Source organism: Myotis nattereri (assembly GCF_964212035.1).
Source record: "Myotis nattereri genome assembly, chromosome: 3".
In the NCBI taxonomy this organism is placed as follows: Eukaryota; Metazoa; Chordata; class Mammalia; order Chiroptera; family Vespertilionidae; genus Myotis; species Myotis nattereri.
The window spans coordinates 9,724,556-9,744,112 of NC_138077.1; the positions used below are offsets into that span (position 1 = coordinate 9,724,556).

At 49.9% G+C, this 19,557-nt stretch overlaps 1 protein-coding gene across 3 annotated transcripts in view; it reads left to right on the forward strand.

The window, feature by feature from the left end:
* The window catches only part of PCBP3 (poly(rC) binding protein 3), a 223,080-nt gene extending 204,208 nt beyond the window's left edge, over positions 1–18,872 (forward strand). For 2 of the 3 annotated variants that reach the window (XM_081087535.1, XM_081087533.1), the window contains exons 12-16: positions 9,201–9,279; positions 9,946–10,005; positions 13,129–13,181; positions 16,972–17,141; positions 18,114–18,872. In XM_081087535.1, coding sequence (XP_080943661.1) covers positions 9,201–9,279; positions 9,946–10,005; positions 13,129–13,181; positions 16,972–17,141; positions 18,114–18,150 — 399 coding nt within the window. In that variant the 3' untranslated portion in view covers positions 18,151–18,872. The remainder of the gene's footprint in view (positions 1–9,200; positions 9,280–9,945; positions 10,006–13,128; positions 13,182–16,971; positions 17,142–18,113) is intronic. The other variant, XM_081087534.1, reaches the window with a different exon arrangement.
* The last annotated feature ends 685 nt before the right edge of the window (positions 18,873–19,557 follow it).

A 19,557-nucleotide genomic window follows, 5' to 3' on the forward strand; every position in this document is an offset into this window, starting at 1 on the left:
GAAAATCAGAGCAGGGATCTGTGAGACCCCAGCAGCTGATTGGAGCCGCCCTTAGCCCAGGAACCTTTCTGATGCTGGTGATGCCAGTCCTGCATTGTCTTTGCCCACAGCCCACGGGACTAAAGGAGGCAGATTTTAGCACCTAGGGGAGGGCTGGCCGGGATCCTTTGTGCAGGAGTGCCAGGCAGGGAGAAGGGTTGTGTGTGGGCCCAGGTGGGGTCAGTGGCACTGCTATGGGCAGGTTCCACAGCCTCTAATACAGCGGTTCTCAACCTGTAGGTCGCAACCCCTTTGGCGGTCGAACGACCCTTTCACAGGGGTCGCCTAAGACCATCCTGCATATCAGGTATTTACATTACGATTCATAAAAGTAGCAACATTACAGTTATGAAGTAGCAATGACAATAATTTTATAGTTGGGTCACAACATGAGGAACTGTATTTAATGGGCCAGAAGGTTGAGAACCACTCCTCTAATGGAATGCTCCCAGTGGAGGGGTCGGGATATCAGAATGGAACCAAGAAGCCTAGTTTCTAGGATGGCACATCCTTCATTTAACCCGGGACAAGGCAGCCTTGTGCCCTTAGAAATTCGAATGTGTGCAGCAGCAGGCATGAAGACCTGGCTCTTTGACCTTTTTACAGCTGGAAAACTCAACAGTGGTCTGGCCTTTAGAGAAAGGCACCAAGTCGATGCTCAGACCCACAAGCCCGCTGTGGTCTCACAACTGCTGCCTCCTGGCTCAGGCTCTGAGCCGACAGAGAAGGGTTTCTGGTCTGAAATGTCCACTTGTGAGCATAGGCGCCTGTGTGAGGGTGAGGGATTTTGATTGATTTGGTTGATTGATTTTTATATCAATCACTTGTTTTGCTGTTCCCATGTGATTTTCTGATTTTCTCAGCTTCTCTTAAAAGTGGGGAGTTTGACAGGTGTTTTTTTTTCCCAGATTAGTTTAAACTGTGTTTGGTTGAAATGTGGAATAGGTGGCTACTTATTGTGAAATGGCTTTCTGTGCGGAACATTCTGCTCTCTGAACCAGCAGTGGGATGGGGAGCAGCTATTGGGAGCAGACTAGGAGCTTTCATAAATGCTTTTCTTGCAGGCACAGAATGTTGAAGACTTGGACAATCACTTATAATCCATCCAAAACAAAAATAAAATTACTGTGATGGCTAGGAAGGCATTTTTAATCTGAGCTTAGTATTCAGTAGTAATCTTAAAAGCTTCATTTTTTAGAACCCAAATACAATAATTACAGGAAATACTAACTTATTTTATAATATAACTGAATGCACATTTAAATATTTCAACCACAGTGGCTGACACATACACTGTGGTCATCTTTTAGCATCTGAGTATCTACCTGAATCGGACACAAACCTAGAGAAAATATGTTTCTTAGATCTGAATATTTCTTTATATAGAACTAAATTATACGTATTTTTTCTGTGCCCAATTTTAAAGAAGGCTTTCTTATTTACCCTTAAGAGTCATCAACACCTCTCACCTATCCTGCCACCAGTTTCTTTCCAGGTTCTCTCCTCCTTTCACCAGAATCCTTCTGGAAACTTATTGCTCTTATATATTCTGGAGAGGCACAGAGACTGCTGGGTGTCTGGAGGACTACAGCTGCTGACCACTGGAGTGTTAGGACAGCTGCCCACTAGTCCCAGAAGCTGCCCACTCCCTTCCACATGACCTGCCTTTGGTGTCAGGCAACGAGGACCCCAGACATGGGAGCAGATGCAAAGAGCTTGGAAGCCTGGACTGACAGTGCAGTGACTGCCCCATTCTGTCTCTCGTCTGATATTTTAGCACTTTAATATGATTATACCAGAAATTGTTTTCTTCTGAAAGAAATGAGTCAACTTCAAGCATACCCTCATGTACAATCTTTATTTCTAGTTTTCACAGTTTCCACATCACTCCCAGACTTAATATACCCTCATTTAAAGATGGTGCTGAATGCAAGCAACAACAAAACCAACATGTTAGTGCCAAAGCACTGGCCACCTCTGCTTTCTTACCTGAGCTTTCTTACTAACAGTGTGAAGTCAGGACTTCAAGCTGGTTTGAGTGGTCACTTGCCCAGAGCTGAAGAGCCAGTGAATGGAGGAGCAGGCTCACTCCTCACACCGCTTGGTTTCAGCAGAGGATCTTAAGTAACTGGGGGTAATAAGGGCACCAATATCTGCCAGGAAGCTTGTCCTTTAGGGAGTGAATGTGTGGAAACCATAGCAACATGTGAGTTATAATAGAAGTAAAGAAAAAAGTGGAAGGATGCATGGTTCCATCTTCCCAGGGACTACGAGGCTGCACAGTTCACTGTGGACACATGAAGAGCAAATGTGGATTTCCTTCCCCCACTTTCTCAGTGTCTCTAGAGCCCTGTGGGAAGGTGGTGCTGAGGCTGCTCCTCAGATTTCATAGTGAAGAAAGAATGGTCAGTACTGCTGCACTCCATGGCCTCCAGCTGATGGCCATCCATCAGTCTCTTCTTTCCAGGTTGAATAGCTCCAAGTGGTGGAGAGGTGCCCATGGCCCACCTGAGGTCAGTTCAGGGCTACTGCAGTCATTCTCATAAAATAGGAAGTCCTGGTTAAGTCAACATTGTTGGCTTGAGCTAAATCTTCCTTTCTCTTCCCCCCTTCCTTGGGGTTAAATCACACCTCTCCTACTGAGCCACTCAGTAGCAGGACTCTGGGCCGGCCTTTCCTCCCAGCCTGCTCCTTCTCAGAATCAAGACTCCTGGGTTACCTGTTTGCACATAAAAAGTCTGAAAACACCAATAACAAAGACTGAGAGGGAAGAACATATATTTCAGTTGGAGCCCCAGGAAGAGATAACAGAATGGAGGGAGGGAGGTTCTAAGAGATAAGCAGTAAAAAAAAAAAAAAAAAAAAAAAAATCAGAGTTAATAAAAGGAACCAACCCTTGCATTCAGGAATTCCAACAAATTCCAAACAAGGTAAACACAACAAAAAATCCATCTTAGACAAATCAAAGCAAAACCACACCGCATCAAAGACCAAAAGTAAAGCGTCAAAGTGGTCAGAGACAAAAAGAATATTACAAAGAACAAGAGTGAGAGAATGAGTTGACTTCTCACTGACAACAGTGGGAACCAGAAGGCGGTGGCTTAATAAAAGCAAGTTACTGCCTACCTAAATTCTGCCTCAAGAGCGTCTTCCAAGGACCTAAATATAGACATTTTCAGACAAACAGCTGTGACCAACAGTCTTTTCATGGATGCTTTCCAGAGAAGGGAAATGATAGAGAAGGAAGGCTAGAAAAACAAGGATGAGTGTGAGCAAAGACAATTACCATTTCTTTCATTAACAGCATACACCATAAAGAAAATACTGATTTTGACTACACTGAAATTTAAACATTGGGTAAATGAAAACACACTTTGTACAATCAGTATCAATGCTGTCTAATTTGTGGGATTAACAACAGAACAAAATTGACAGCATACATAAGACTAGGATGGATTGAGGGGAATTAAAACATGTTATAAATCACTCTATCATCAAGAAGCGGGTAAAGATTTTGATGTTAGGCTTTAAATATGCATGTTAATAACAGCTTCAAAATGACCACGAAAAGAAAAGAGTTCAATTATATAAACTCCATAAAGGAACAAAACTAGGTGAAGGGAAAATTTATTAATCATTACAGAAAAAGAAAAAGGATGAAAAAATAAAGAAGACAACCCTAGAAAATCAGGACAATTAGAAGTGCAACAAAAAAAAGATGGCAGAAGTTAGTCTATATTTATGGGTAATTGTGATCAAAGTAAAAGAGGTTTTTCAGTAAAATAAAAGTTGAATTTTTTTCAAGAGACACACCTAAAGAATAACCACTTTGGATAAATTGAAAGAATAGAAAAAGCTATTCTAGGAAAACACCAAAAGAAACCCAGTTTAAAAATATTAATATCAGTGTGGAGAGGGGTGAAAAAACAAGTCTTTAAAGCAATTCATTATTTAGTCATTACATATTGATAAAAGGTTCAGTTCACTAGAAGTTATAGCAATTTAAATTTATATGCACCTAAAACATAGCTTTAACATATATAAAGAAAAAAATGACAAACTATAAAGAGAATTTGCCAGTCATTGTAGTGGAATCTTAGCATACCTGTCCCCACAGGCTGCCCCACAGTGGCCTTGACCAGCACCACTCCATAAAGGTCAAATAGTCAAGAATAAAGAAGATATTAACAGTACAATAAGTAATACTGATATAATATTGATATAATTGATCTATATTGAACACTGCACCCAATATAGCTGTAGAATTCATGAAAACATTTACAAAATTTGATCACATTCTAGACCAGCCGTGGGCAAACTACGGCCCGCAGGCCGGATCCGGCCCGTTTGAAATGAATAAAACTAAAAAAAAAAAAAAAAAAAAAAAGACTGTACCCTTTTATGTAATGATGTTTACTTTGAATTTATATTAGTTCACACAAACACTCCATCCATGCTTTTGTTCCGGCCCTCCGGTCTAGTTTAAGAACCCATTGTGGCCCTCGAGTCAAAAAGTTTGCCCACCCCTGTTCTAGACCATAAAGAAGGCTCACCATCTCTCAAAAAATGGAATCATATAGATCACAAAGCACTTAAGTTGAAATCAATAATTAAAAGATGACTTTAGAAAAACTTGTCTTTATGGAAAGTTAAATAAGACCAAAAGACTAAAATAAATGGAGACATACCATGTTCATACTAAGTATCTTAATTATGTTGAGGTACAAAAATGCAGTACAATTGCAATCAAAATTCTGACTGGTTGTTTTAAATATTTATATGAAAGCACAAAGGCCAAGAATCACCAGTATATTCATGAAGAGGATGCATGATAGAAAGGTTTGTCCTAGTGATAGGAAGACCTACAATAGTGTGGTCCTAACTGAGACAGTGGGGTTTGGATGCAAGGAGAGACCATAGGCAAGTGGATCCGACCAGAGAGTCCGGATCTGACCCATGTGGGTGAGGGAGCTTGGTCTGTGACAGATGCCAGGATGGATTTTTACAACATAAACTAAAAACCACTCCTTATGTATGAAGTACTTCAACATAAGAGACAAACATAGCACTTTTAGAAAAAAATATAGTAGAATACCTTTCTGTATACAGGTCAGGGAAGGATTTCTTAAAACATAAACATGCTATAAAGAAAATATTAATTAATTTAACTACACTAAATTTAAAAAATTATGTTTCTCTAAACACCATAAGGAGAGTGGAGAAGAGATCTTTTTAGCAGATATAACTAAAATAGGATTAGTATTTGAAATACATACAGAGTTCTTGTAAATCACCAAAATCAACCCAATAGAAAAATGGGCAAAAGACACAAGCAAGCATTTTACAGAAAGGAGACGTGAATACATATCCAGCTGCCAAGGTGGTGTATTTCCTGCTAAGAGAGGTAGTTGTACGGTGTGTTTTGTGATAAGTCATTGAGTTGTTTATTTATGGATACTTACATTTTAGTAATTGTATTTAGTATTTGTCTTCTGACACAGCATTTAGGGGAAACATCAAGCCACAGAGAAAGATCTGTAATATGATAGTTCCACTGTTCCCTCCCTTCCTCTCCCCTCATTCTCCCCTCCTCCTCCCCTCTTCATGATTTATAGGCACTGGTGGGAACTGGAAGTCTGATTTTTTTTTTATGACAGAAATATCTCTCAAAGTGGGAATTCCCTTTAGCACTTTGTCCTGCCCCCTCCTTTAAAAAAATGTAGAAATTAAGTCCCAAAGAGATGAAATGCTTGACTAAGGGCAGAGCCTAGAGGAGAGATTCCAGCTGACATCTGTCCATCAGCCCCTCACCAGAGTGTTTATCTAGGCTCCATGGTACTGGTTCAGCACTTTCTCAAGATGTCACTTTACACTCGTGGGTGAGTGGGGACGGGGATTTGTTTGCTGGTGTGGCCCTTGCTTCATAACAAGCAGCAAGTACATTATAGGGGGAATTGCTGAACTCGGCATGTCAGAGTCCTGGATGCAAGTGGAGCTGTGCCTGTAACACACACGGTGGCTCTGGAGCAGAGCCTGCTTGATGTGCCTCCAACTGCCAGGGAGGCGATGGAGAGACCTGGGGGCCCCCAAGAAGCCTGTGGACAGTGAGTGGGAAAACGCCTGGTAGTTTCCATGACTCTTTGCCCCAATTAACCTGGACAGCACTTCACAGCCTGCCATTTACATGTGTGGGTTCCCCCACCTTACAAATGGGAAGGGTGGCCCATGGACACCAGCTGGGCCTGTCTCCACAGAGCTGTCAGAGTTGTGGCCAACTCAGGCAGGTTCTCCTGCCTCCAGAGCCCCATTCTTCCCACTGACAGACCAGTGCACAGCTATGCACTCTTGGGGATGCAGGGACATAGGAGAGGGCCTGTCCTCATAGGAGCATGCCAGCCTGGCCATCAGGCACATGAGCAGGTGACAGGGGTAAAGTAGGAGAACAGGAGCAGAGAGCAGTCTGTCAGGGCTTTTTAGGCTCCTTGCTGGCCTCCTCCTCCCCTCCCACAAGGGAAGGACTGGAGCCCTCAAGGCCGCCGCTGTCCCTGTGCACTGTGTCTGCATGGAAATCCCAGTCCTGGTCAGAGCCTGCATGCCCGGTCCTTGACGACTGCCTGCCCTGAGCCAGACTGAGCTGGCCTTCGCTCTCCAACTTCACATTTGTTATCTCCAGAAATGGGGTTTTCTTAGCACCCTGGGAACTTGTAGTTACCTCCTTGTGAGGAAACCTTAGGCCTAGTGTGAACTCTCTTGTGTGGGTGGATTCAGAGCACAGCCCCCGCCAAATGTCCCTGTGACTCCGTGTGATTTGTTGTACACAGGACACAGCTGCACTGCCCCAGGTCCATCAAGTGGGAGTGGGGTTTGCGGGATCACGCCGGTGCAGTTAGGTCCCCAGGAGGCTGAGAGAGGCCGAGAGTGGCCTTGTGCACTCCTTAGCCCTCACACCCCAGGACGCCTTTGGGTGCTTTCTGCCTTCCTACAAGGTACTTTCTTGTCCCTGGAAAAAGGAGCCTTTGCTAGGCTGCCCAGCTGTGCAGCAGGCTCTCAGGCCCCTTTCCTGAGGGTCCCTTGGCCTCTCAGCATCTTGCCTGAGGCACAGGGGGTGCAGCCAAGTCTCATCGCTTGTCCTGTGATAGTGTCCCGCAGGCATGCTCTCCTGCACCTTTCTCCGGGGCTTTGATGCCTATCCATTCAGTCACTCTGTGCCTAGTGAGGTCAGATCATGGGAAAAGTAGCAGGTAACCATCCGACCCAGCCCCTGCTTGGCCTTGACCAGCGCCACTCCATTGATGGTGAACTCTTAGAACTGAACCTGACCCCAGGTCACCAGGTCCCCTAATCATCTCTCCTCAGGACCAATAACTGTGCTTGGGGTGGCCTCATGGGGTCTGGAATGTGGCCAGTTGTCCCTGAGCAGGTCCATCCAAGTGCTGCAGGTCAGGGAGCACCCTAGAAGACAGGGAGACACCTGAGAGGGGTACAAGGCTGCTTTCCAAATGCACTTAGGATGTCCAGGAGGGAGGGAGGAAATTGGACAGCTCCATAATGGTAATGCTGCAGGAGCAGCCTAGGAACACGGACCACCTGCACCCCAATGGCTCACACTGCCAAGGTTCGCCCTCAGAGGTGTGACCAGGAGGCCACATGCTAGTTGTGGCCCGGCTTCAGGCCGTAGCTGAGGACCACGTGCCTCCTCCCACCAGGACACTGACCTTTGGAAGCAGTAGGTGGCCAGGTTGACAGCCCAGCCCACCCTGTCCCCACAGAATGCCCCATAGGGCTCAAGGACAAGGATGGGACAGGAGGCTCTGGGGTAGACACTGGGGACAGCGGTGATTCTCCATGCACTGGGAAGGGGCACTTGGCATTTATCTTAGTGCTAGCTAAACTGTTAGGAGAGCATACCCGGCTCTAGGAGGCCAGCAGAAAACCCACTCATCCATGGCCCCAAGGTCTGATCTGTGTAGGTGCTGGGATGTCAGAAACCCAAGTGCACAGTCACTGCCTTCCTGAGACATTTTTGTGGAGCTGCAGGAGTCCATATCCTACAAGATGGGACAAATGTGGGCACCAGGTCAGATCTTCATGTCACCTGGGAACACCAGCTCTGCTCCCTGAGGGCCCCCACCTACTGGCCTCTGAGAGACTTTCAGAGGCTTCTGTTTTTGCCTTGTGATGAGGCCAGGGTCAGCTCTGGAAGCTGCACTTGGAGCATTCGGGCTGATCTTCCTGCTGGGAAAAGGCTGGGGGTTGAGGACATTTCCCAGAATGTGTTGGCCCACCCTCCAAGGCAGCTGCAGGCCTGGGCTCTATGTCCCAGTCAGGCTTGAGAGTGTCCAACCCCAACATCTCCAAAGTGGGGGAGGATGCCGCCACCACCTTTGGCTCCCAGGTGTGGCCAAGTCTCATCACGTTTACCTTTATCTTTTTTTATGTTAACTTTTCATTTAAAAAATGAGGCTCAGATAAAAACTAAAGAAACTGCATTTCAAAGCCCCTCCCCCCAAATTCTAGTGGCTGAGAGTGGGAGACAGGTAGCCGCCTGCTCAGACACAGTGGGTACAAGGTGCAGGGAGGCCTCTGGGTACTCTCACCCACACGTCCACAGAACCTTCCAGCACTACATCCTATAATCTTAGAGTTAGGAGGTGGAGTATGAGGCAGGGTTGGCTATAGGCATGAATCATGGCTAGCCTACTGCAGGGCTGGGGCAGGGCAGGTTTGCAGAAGGGAGTGTCACATGGGTTCCCTACAGATGCATGTGAGCTCTGAGTGACAGCATGACTGCAAAGCTTTAAGAGGCCCAGCTGGTCCTGTTTGGTGGCTCTCAGACCTTCCCTGTGAAACCCAGGGGCCCAGTAGCCTCCGCATAGGTCTGGGGTCGCTCTTCCATCCAGGCCCATGTGATTGGAATAGTCTGGCTGGTTCAGGCCAGAGTTGCCAGGGAGCCAAGGAAAGGAAAGGATTCAATGCGCCTGCCTACAACAGTCCATTGGTTTTCCCAGGCCAAGTCCTTGAGTTCTGCTGCGTCTGCCATGTGTCCGCATGGCCTCTCTTTATATCTATTTGTAGAGTTCTGTTATTGCCTTTTTTAATTTGGTGTGACTTGTACTCGATGACAATAACCTTCTTAGCTCTCATGTCCCTCCTACCCCCAGCAGTTGACCAAGCTCCACCAGTTGGCCATGCAGCAAACCCCCTTTCCTCCCCTCGGACAGACCAACCCCGCTTTCCCCGGTACGTACCCAGCTGCCCTTTCTGACCGCCTCTTTTCTCACCTGGGCACTTTCTCTTTCTGAACTGTCTTTATTCAGGGCAGCAACAGAGCAGGTACAGTTCTAGTTGTGAATGCCAAGGATGTTAACACGTTGCAGTGTGCACGTTGCTGAGGGCCAGGCAGGAGACCTGTGTGTCCCCCAAGGTGGGTTAGTCACCTCACAGCTGGCCGTTTTGTGAAGGGCCATCTGCCCCCTCCAGGCCTATTCTGCACTGCCCACAGGCATTGCGGGGGGCTCTTTCTGCTGATGCACCCATCCAGCCAGCCCTGGAGCCTGTTCTCTCCAGGGAGCGGGGGCTCAAACAAGCATATAGGGATGCTCTTCTGCAGGCCAGTGCACGTCCCAGGACTGGCACCCATCCAGGGCAGCACTGCTCTGCCCCTGGGATAAGCCAGTCCCCAGCCCAGGGCACAGTGGTCCTCAGCTCCCCTCTGGGCACAGGGGCAGGGATGGGTTCCTTCCGATGACACACAGAGCATTGGCTTGGCAGCTGTGGCTGGTGAGAGCCCACCAAACATGCTGGTCTGCCACGCACCAGTCAGATTTTGAGCTTTCCTAGTTGAAGTGACCTTGCTTATCTCCTTGAGGGCAAAACATTAAAATCTGTTTCTTCTTTGCTCTCCAGGAGAAAAGCTGCCTTTACACTCCTCCGAAGAAGCTCAAAATCTGATGGGCCCGTCGTCAGGTAAAACAAAGCGCTCTAGTGGCCAGTGGAGGCCTGGGCACGACCCGGGGAGGAGGGGGGAGCCAGCGCCTCAGCAAAAGGAGGCCCGTGCCATGGAATCAGAGCCCATACCAGAGTCACACCCGCAGTTCCCAGCCTTTTCTGGGTCACTGCTGGGAGTGTTGTGGTGGGTCATGGGCTCCAGCGGTGCTCAGAGCATCGCTGCCTGTCATCCAAAGTCCCTGAACATGGCAGAGTCACCATCTCTGTTGTCATTTCTCCTCCTAGTGGGGACCTGCAGTGCAGACTTTACCGTGATATGTGCCTTCCCCAAAGGTATTTCCTAGGAGGCAGGAGCACACTCTCATGGATAAGAGCACTCTGGGCACCCCTTCTGATTCTAATTAAAACTGTGCTGGGACACTGCAGGGCAAGGCAGAGATTATACATCCCATTACCCAGTGCAAGGAGCAGTGCGGCCAGTGGAAGACTGTGGCCTGGCATAGGGGGTTTCCTATGATGAGGGGGCGCTGCCCGCTCCCCCATCCCCTTGAAGTCCTGGGTCAGAGCAGAAGAGCGAGAGTCTAGCTCTAAAGGGAAGACTGAGGGGAAGAGCATTTCCAGCAGAGTTGGCTGCCACCCCAGTGGTGTGTTCTGGCCCCAGGGTGCAGCTGAGGCTGGAAGAATCCCCAAAACTTTCCCACAGTCTGCATCTGGGCCCAGCTGTGCCCATTGGGGCTCACGGGTGTCTTGGGGCTGAGACACTGGCCCTGATGCCCTATGCACTGGCAATGGGTTCCATCTCAGTGTAGCCTTTGTTCCATTTCGGTGTAGCCTTTATTTAAGTTAATGAGTAATTTAATGAGTGAAAATTAAAGCATTTATAGAATATTTTGATTATGGAAGTGAATATCAGCCCTTACAAAGTTAATATCTGGGTGATACATGTGTGTCTATACAGCCCTTAGCAGTTTATAACGTGATTTCCTATAATTACCCAGTGAAGGGCTCTTGGAGATGACCTGGAAACCCCTAGGGCCTGGCTTGCCCAGGACACTCAGCCCCCACCTTCCCCCACAGCCCCTCCCCATGGCCTTCAGGCCTCAGGGATGGGGTTACTCACTCCTATCTGTGACAAGGCCCTCTCCAAGGCCCCAGGTGACCTGAAGTTCAGGTACTGTCATGCACATAAGTACTTGCACACATGCACTCACATGCGTGTCCCCCATCACAGCAGGTTAAGCAAGGTGGTTGTGAGAGGCATTGGCTTGTTTGACAGGACCCTAAGTGGCTGATGTCAGCATTCTTTCCAAAGCAGGCTCGTGCTATGTTGGGGAAGCATTGTTCCTGTCCCAGAGTGGGGATGCTACTTCAGGAGGGGGACACTCATGCCTGGGCACAGAGCCCTGACACAGGAATACAAGTTTTAAATGATGTGTTCTCACATTATTAGTTGAATTTTACTTTCCTTTTGTAAACAAATCTGATACCTTCCTCCCCTCGATCAAAATATACCAAGTTAAACAAATATGACTCGTGCCTTTATGTCCATCCCAAGCCAGGCTGTTAGCAGTTCCTGTGTAAGACTCAGGACTAACGAAATCTCTTAAATGCATTTTAAATGCCACGATGTATGGAATGTGTATAGATGGTTAAACAACCAAATAATCATAGTGAAAATACCCTTATTAAAAGAAGACAAACAACAGAAACTCTAGGTTTAGCTGCAAAAGAAAAATAACAGACAATGCAGGATGAATTGGTTCATGCAGCACCTGCCACCTGCGTGCCCGTGCTCAGCGGGCCCCCAGGACAGTCCCACCCTCACAGGGTCACTCATGGCAGCGAAACAGATGGCCAAAGTGCATCTGATTTTGGGGACACAAGTGCCGTAGGGGAAGAAGCAGGAAGAGGGGTGTGGGCTGTGAGAAAGTGGGAGGTGAAAGTGGGCACAGGCCAGCCCCAGGTCCAGGGTTGGAGGGCATGGAGCGCGTCCTGGGGGCACAGGGAAGATGCTGGAACCCTTGGTGGGTTTGGAGTCTTGAAAGCATCTGACCTTCGTTTTGTTGGGACCTCTCTGGGCCATATGGAGATTAGACTGAAAGGCATGAGCAGAGGAAGTGACCAATGTGGGATGGGAAGAGGGCTCAGGTTCCAGAATATTCTCAAGGTACATGAGTCTGGTCTGTGTAGTTAGCTGTGGGTGGAGAGAAGCAGGGGAGCCAGGGGGCTTTAGGGTCTAGGCTGAGCTACAGGACCTGATATGCCAGGACCATGTGGGGAGAATAACAGGGTCTCAGCTGTGGACTTTAGGTTTGAAATGCCTCCTCAGAAGGAGATGGAAGGACTGGTTACAGGGAGCCAGTCTGCCTTGGGCCTTTGTCCCCACGGTTCCCCTACCACAGTCCCCCCATGTGTTTTGTTGTCAAACAAGAGTAGATCTTGTCCTGAACTCTGAAGAGCTGTCTTGATTTGGCAGGTCCTAAGCTGAAATTTGTCAAGATAAAGATTGAGGCTTGGTGACAAATTAGGCCTGTATCTTCATCTCCAACATAGACACCCATGCAGTCTTCCAGTGGCCCAGCAGTCTATTTTAGAATCAGTGATACACAGGCTGGAAGAACTGCCCACTGGGCCTTGAAGCAGGCTGTGTAGCGGCCTTTGGGGAGTTTAGGGTCAGAGGGCAATGAGAGACAGCTGACACCAGTGGGGCTATTCAGTCAGGGAAAGGGAGGAGCAGAGTGGACAGAGAACCTATGGAAGATAGGGACCAGGTTGCAGGGTTTTCTCCCTGGTACCCTGTGCAGCTCCCAAGACATGGCCACACCCCAAGAGCTGCTTAGCATGGAGTTTCCTGCATGTCTGTGAAGGACTTCGAGAGTTGTCCCTCCACATGATGTGCCCAAAATGAAAAAGTGAAACATCATTCTGCTGGATTTTGTTTTCCTTGTTTTGAGAGAAGCTGGGACTCAGGAATTGCATTGCAGTTGAGCAAAGAGCTCACAGAGCCCTTGACCTCCAGCTGCACTAACCTTACCCCTTGGGCCAGCCCCTGGCCCTGCCTGGGCCTAGCATGGACTGGACACTGGGGTGTGATGTGAGCAGCCTTCTGCCAGCCTAACCGTGTACCCTTGGTGTGCCCAGGTCTGGATGCCAGCCCCCCGGCCAGCACTCATGAGCTCACCATTCCCAATGATGTGAGTATGCCCGAGCCCCCTTGACCTCACCTTATAACTTGCCCGTCCCTTCTCATGTTAAGCAGTTTAATGTCCATAAAAGCCCCTGAGGTACTAGATAAGAAAAGAACAAATAGGGCGCTTCGGAGTTTACTTAGAATTTAGATGCCAGAGCTGGCAGGGAAGCTGAGGCCCCGCTGACCCCATGTAAAGGCACTGCCCTGCTTCAGGGTTGGCCCTTGAAGAATGGTGGCCCAAGGATGCTCTGGAGTGGCCCTGCCCCATGCTCCCTGGGACTCTGGAGGGTTTGGGATTCTCTGTGAGTCTGCAGGGTATGGGGATGTCACAGGTTTGTCTGGATTCCTGGATCTGGCATCCACCTGCCTGGACTCTGAGGAGATGGCCTTTCAAGCTCCCGTCACACTCAGTCCTCCCACATCATCCTCTGAATCCTTGAATCATATAAGAATGTTGACTTGGATCCCCAGCCTAGGATACTAGGGCGGATATGGGGCATGTATCCTGGAGGAGCAGCTGCCCTGAGCAACACGGAGAGGCTGCTATGTGGGGGACTTGGACTTTCTTGCCCTAGGACCACGGCCCTCAGTAACCTTCACTGCTTTGCCCCTCCCACCAGCCTGGCAGGAAATCCTGTCTCTTCCCTTCAGTAGATGACCCACAGGAAAGAGATGGGCAGGTGGACGGGAGGGCCCTCCAGAAGAGACCGCTCTCGTCAGGGACCCTGTGCAGCTGCAGGCCAAACTCCTGCACAGAGTGATCGGGCTCTGTGTTCTCATGCAGAGCCAGTTTCTGCTTTCAAGGACTCCAGACATGTCCTCCCACTGTGGCTGGTCCTCGAGCAGCAACTCTGGGCAGGCTGCCAAGTCTTTTCACCCACACGATACGTGCAAGTCGCCACTCTGCTGTGGGCTCCCCCCTTTGTAGCCTTTCCTTAAACCACCTTTTCACCAACACCAGATATCCTGATCTGATTTGAGCCTTTATTTTTAAAACTGAAATGAACCTAACAGGCAAGGAGATACACTTGTTTGGAAAGCTGACGTGCCTGTTTCCTGGGTTCCCTCCCAGTGCATGGCTGCCATCCTCCTGCTGGGGAAGCTCCTTAGAAGGAGGGTGCCTTCTGGGCCCTGTGTGCCCTGCAGAACCCACTCCTTGACCCTTCCTGGCAAAGGATCTCATGCAGGGGATGTGTGGCCCCATGGCCTCCTGCCACCTGGAGAGAAAAGAGCAAGTAGAATGTATATCTGTTGGGACACTTGCCTATCATCTTGTCAATCTCCGTCTCTTGGTCAAAATTAGATCAGACAAAGGAAAATTGTACCGACACCTACATGTCACCATGACTTACCTGCAAAAAGGAACTCTGGACAGTGCAATAAATGTGATGACCTAAATGATGCACAGGGTCCACAACATGGCCAGCCTACCCTTGTGGCCGTGGGGCCCCAGGCTGGTCAGGGCCAAGAGCCCTGCAAGGAGCTGCCCCCAGTAGCTGGCAGCCTTGGACTCCATCTCTGATGATCACCGCTTTGCCCTCACTGCCTGTTGCACAGCTTGCCTTGCTCTTGTCACTGTGCCTGTGGGGACCCCATGCTTGGGCCCCTTCTGCTGAGACAGGGAACCTAAGGGCTCACACAGGCAGCTGCAAGAACTGTGCAAGGGTAGATGTGCTCCCGTGGTTCCCGTGGGGTTTGACTTGGAAATCTGGTTAGGAGGGGGCTGCATTATTTGAGAGTACCTCTGTAATCTTTCTTTAAATGTCCAATGGAGGCATGAAGACTTAGACGAGAGCCGGTCTCTGGACTGAATGTCCAGGGGGCCTGGAGAGCCAGAGAGGCCGTGTGAAGGGCAGTCCAGGGCAGAGCAGATGTGGGCCTTGCGCTCCTGTCCAGATTAGCGCTCTTGTCACATCCCCCTGTAGCTACTTAAAGGAGCCTTATGCTCAGCCGGCGTCAGTGTTGGGGGCTGCGCTGACAGCTGTGGTTTCTCATTGGCACTCAGACTGCATGGTTTTATCTGGAAGAGAGATAGTCCATGTCAGGGATGGGGAGCAGCTCAGGGGGTGTGAAGTCTCAGGGAGGGGAGATGCCCTGAGGGCAGGGAAGAAGAGAGGTGTGGGTGTGGATGTTTCCAGTAAGAAAAACGGGAAGACAAACGTTTAAGAGAATGTAGGGAGGGCACACAGAGGAAATCTACCTCAGATGGCTTTTGCTGGAGCAGAAACAGGCAAGCCGGGCAGGTCTGGGCAGGGCCACTCACACTGAAGTGCAAAGGAAGTGGACTTCCACACATTCCGTTTCTATTGGCTGAGGAAGGTGTGAGGACAGCGGGAGGACATACCAAGTCAGGGCGGGAAGCTCAGGCGGGCCCTCCCGAGTGCCGTGCCGGCATCGGCATATTCGGGGAACTCAGCTGGCCCCACATTCTTCCTCCAGTGCTGCTGCCCCCGCACCTGCCCCGGAGGGCTTGCCAGTCAGCTGCCTTGACTGGCCCTGGTCAGAAAGGAGCCCTCAAGATTTCTCTGCCAGCGGGAGGGTGCCAGGGAAGAGTGAGTCAAGGATTTCAGGCTGGTATCTGTGGAAGTCACTCTCCCTGACCTCAGGGCCATGCACAAAGGAGTAAGGGGTGCAGCTGGTGAGATGTGGGCAGAGCCTGGGCGGTAGGTGGGCCCAGGAGTGTGTGGGCAGAGCCTGGAGAGATGTGAGTGGAGTTGGGAGAACTTCGGCAGGAGGTGGAGGAAGCTGAACAGCTTGGGGAAGTTTGTCTGGACAGTTGGAGAGACTGTGTTAAGGTCTAGTGAGGCAGCTGGTCTAACCTAGGAGAGGAACAGAGATGGCCTTGCAGATGAGCAGAACTGAGACGCTGGAAGTCACGTCAGGGACAAGAGCTAGTTGAGGTGCACCTGTGTCCCCAGTGAGCTGTTGTCATCTCGCAGGTTCAGAGTCACTTCACTCATTTGGAAATGGATTTCCTCCAGCCCTGCACCTGCTGCTGCTGACACAAGAACAGGAAGTGCTGACACCACTGTCCAGGCTGCTACATGAGAGGTGGATAGGAAACCAACTGCCTAGGCCCCACTTGTCTGGTCTCTTCTTTCTCTGCTCATGCTCAGAGCTCTCATCGACGGCCCCTATGTGAATGAAGGGACTCAGTTCTGTCCATGGACTTGAACTGCCATGCCCAGCAGGGACCTCAGGCTGCAATCTGGCCCCACGTGTGGCTGTCCTGTGTCCTGAGGAGGCCCTGGCTCTTGTCCCTCTGGCTGTTTCATTCCCAAGTACTGTCTACTCCTTCAGAGGCCACTGCATCCATCCTTATACAGAGATTACCGGATGGAAAGGAAAGGGAACACTTGACATGTCCTCAGAATTTCACCCAAGTTTATCAAAAGAGGTTTCAGGCAGCAGCGAGCTTTACTCCGGCTTCAAACAAACATCCCACTACCCTGAGAACCCAGCCCAGAAGGTACCAGCATGGCTTTAGCCTTGGTGCTGGCACTGGACCTCTGGGCTCCCAAAGGACATTGGGCAAGTGGCAACCACGTGACTCTCTGTTCTCCTGATTTGTCAGGATGGCTCACAAATAGGGCACCAAGCAGAGCCCTGGTGCCCACAGCTCCCATCCCTCCCACAGGAAGACAGTGCCTCTTCCTCCTGGAAGCAAGGAGCTTGTGGTGTGGGGTGGAGATCAAGGCTGGGCCATCCTCACAAGCTTCCCCCAGGGCTCTGCACACTCTGCTCAGGGCTGCCATGGGCTCTTCTCTAAGAAATTCCTCCGTCCTTTTTTCTAGCTAATAGGCTGTATAATTGGACGCCAAGGGACCAAAATCAATGAAATTCGACAGATGTCTGGAGCTCAGATCAAAATCGCCAATGCCACAGAAGGGTCATCAGAGCGCCAGATCACCATCACAGGGACCCCAGCCAACATCAGCCTTGCCCAGTACCTCATCAATGCCAGGTGAGTGCTGCTCAGTGGCTAGGACACTCAGAGACTGGCTAGTCCTGGGTATGGAATGTGCCTCCTTCGGGGCTTCTCTTCCCTGCCTGGGCCTAGGCATGGAAGATGCTGGAGTCTCCACTTACACACGAGGCCTTTCTCACTTGGCCTTTCACCCTGAAGGATCTTCAGTGAGGGGCTAGGTGGTTAGAGGCGAGAGTATTTTCAGGAAGGCAGTGACTATGCCATCCAGGGCCTGAGGTCGGCCACACACCCAGGTTATTTGAAATTTAGCATAAAGGGTGTGTAGTTTCAGAGAAATGTTACTATTAAATCATTCTGCTCTCACATGTCATGTGATTGTAAAGACCTCCTAACCCAGACACTTGCAGAGAAATGCATGAGGGAACTCTGAGAGGGTTCAAGGTTACACGCGGTAGGAGGTGAGATCCTGCGACCTGGCCAGGGCACATGGTGAGGAGGCCCAGAGCAGTGACAACTCTCCTGGCCACGCCTGGGCCACTCACCTGGCCTCCCTACCTAGGGCACATTGGAGAACACAGTGTGACCACACCCAGGGAGATGGGACCTCTCCACCTTGGTCCAGACCCTCTTCCCTACTCCACAATGTTGAAAGGGCTGAAGGGATGTGCAGAGGGACAGGGAGGCAGCCCCTGTGGGCAGTGTGACTCCAGTGCCCCTCACTGAGTGGTTGCTGTGGAAATGGTTGTGGTGGCCTAAGATTGTCCAGGTGGTTCTCATCATGCCCCTGACGTGATGACAAGCACAGGGGCCCCTGGTGGGTCCTTCTCCCTCTGCTGGGCTTTGGTCTCCAGCTCAAGGCCACTGAGCAGCGACCTGAGACTGTCTGTCCCAACTCGGAGGGAGATAGATGCCAAGGCTGTGAAGATGCCACAGGGCAATACATTTCCTGTCTGACCTCATTTTGTGAGAATGCTGTAACCTGTCTCCCTGTGCCTCTCTCTCTTCTAGGCTGACGTCTGAGGTCACTGGGATGGGCGCACTCTAATCCTGCCCAGCATCTTCCACACCATGAACCCTGGCGTCCACCTGGCTCGCACGCTCTGTACAGACAGCCCACCCTGTGTCACAAATACAAATAGAGGTTTTCTTTACTAACAAAATGGTCTATAGCGGTACACATGCCAACAAAGCAAGTCTATATCTATAGCTGTCTGTGAGCTCCAGGCCTGTCCCTGACTCTGTGCATTCAGTAACTTCTGCTCCAGTCTTCTCACTCATCCGCATGCAGCGCTTATTATGTTCAGTGTTCAGTGCTTGGGGGCATTCCCATCTGTGACATTTTAGAAATATTGCTCCTTAGTGTCAGTGTAACTGTTTTAAGAGTTGATTTAACATTTTGACAGCATTTCTTATTAGCTGTCCTCTCCTCATTCATCTAGACCTGTGGCTGCCCCTCTCTCACCTGGCCCCACCTGCTGACTTTGTTTCCCCTCATACCCTTGCTTGTCTTGGTCCACATGTCCATGCAGGTCTTGTGCAGGTCTCATGCTGTACCCTTTCCCTTGTCCTGAGGGAAGGAAAAGCAGGTGCCGGAACCTGACCTGAGAAGTGGGATGAAGGAGGTGCTAGGCTCTGAGTTCACAGAGATGTTATGTGTGGGGAGGCCACACATGGGCCTTGGGCAGCTTCCAGGGTGGCTGGAGGATTCAGACTGGCCAGGAAGCACCTCTGCACCATGTCGGAGTTCAATAAATGTCGTGGGCTGCCCCCACTGGCTCTGGCTCCTGTCTGTGCCCCTCACTCAGACCCCTCCACCCCTTGTGCACACGCGCCTGGTCACACACTCATCAGACCTGGCTCTGCGGCCACCTGCTGTCTAGAGAAGCTAATTCATTCTCACACAAATTAATACTTTGTCCCCTCTCTCCCAACCCTTTCTTAAATGTTTGGCTTGCACAGGTCTTTCTAGTTTTACTTTTGCAAAACTACTTAAAATGACAATAATGAAAACTCCATTCTTGCCCTGGCTACAAAGTACAGTTTATAACTTGTGGAAACAGCCTCTCCCACTGCCTCCGTGGGCGTGGGAAGTCAGGCCACATATGTGACCCCAGCCACCTCCCAGCATGTGCATCTCACTTTTTCACAAAACTGTCTGCTTGCTCACTTGTGCTCACCTCAATGAGCCCATGGCCCCTTTGAGACGCTAAAGCCCTGGTTGGGACACAGGTCCCAGTAGAGGGAGACTCATGGGCAGGCAAAGACATCTCTCCCAGAATCCATCAAGCGTGCAGTGGCTGGGATGGTCTATCCCCACCCCTGACTCTCAGCAGGAACTCCTTTTCTGTCTGCCCAAACTCCCACCAGACCTCAGGTGCTCACCTGTATGCCTAGGCCAGTGGTCGGCAAACTGCAGCTCGCGAGCCACATGCAGCTCTTTGGCCCCTTGAGT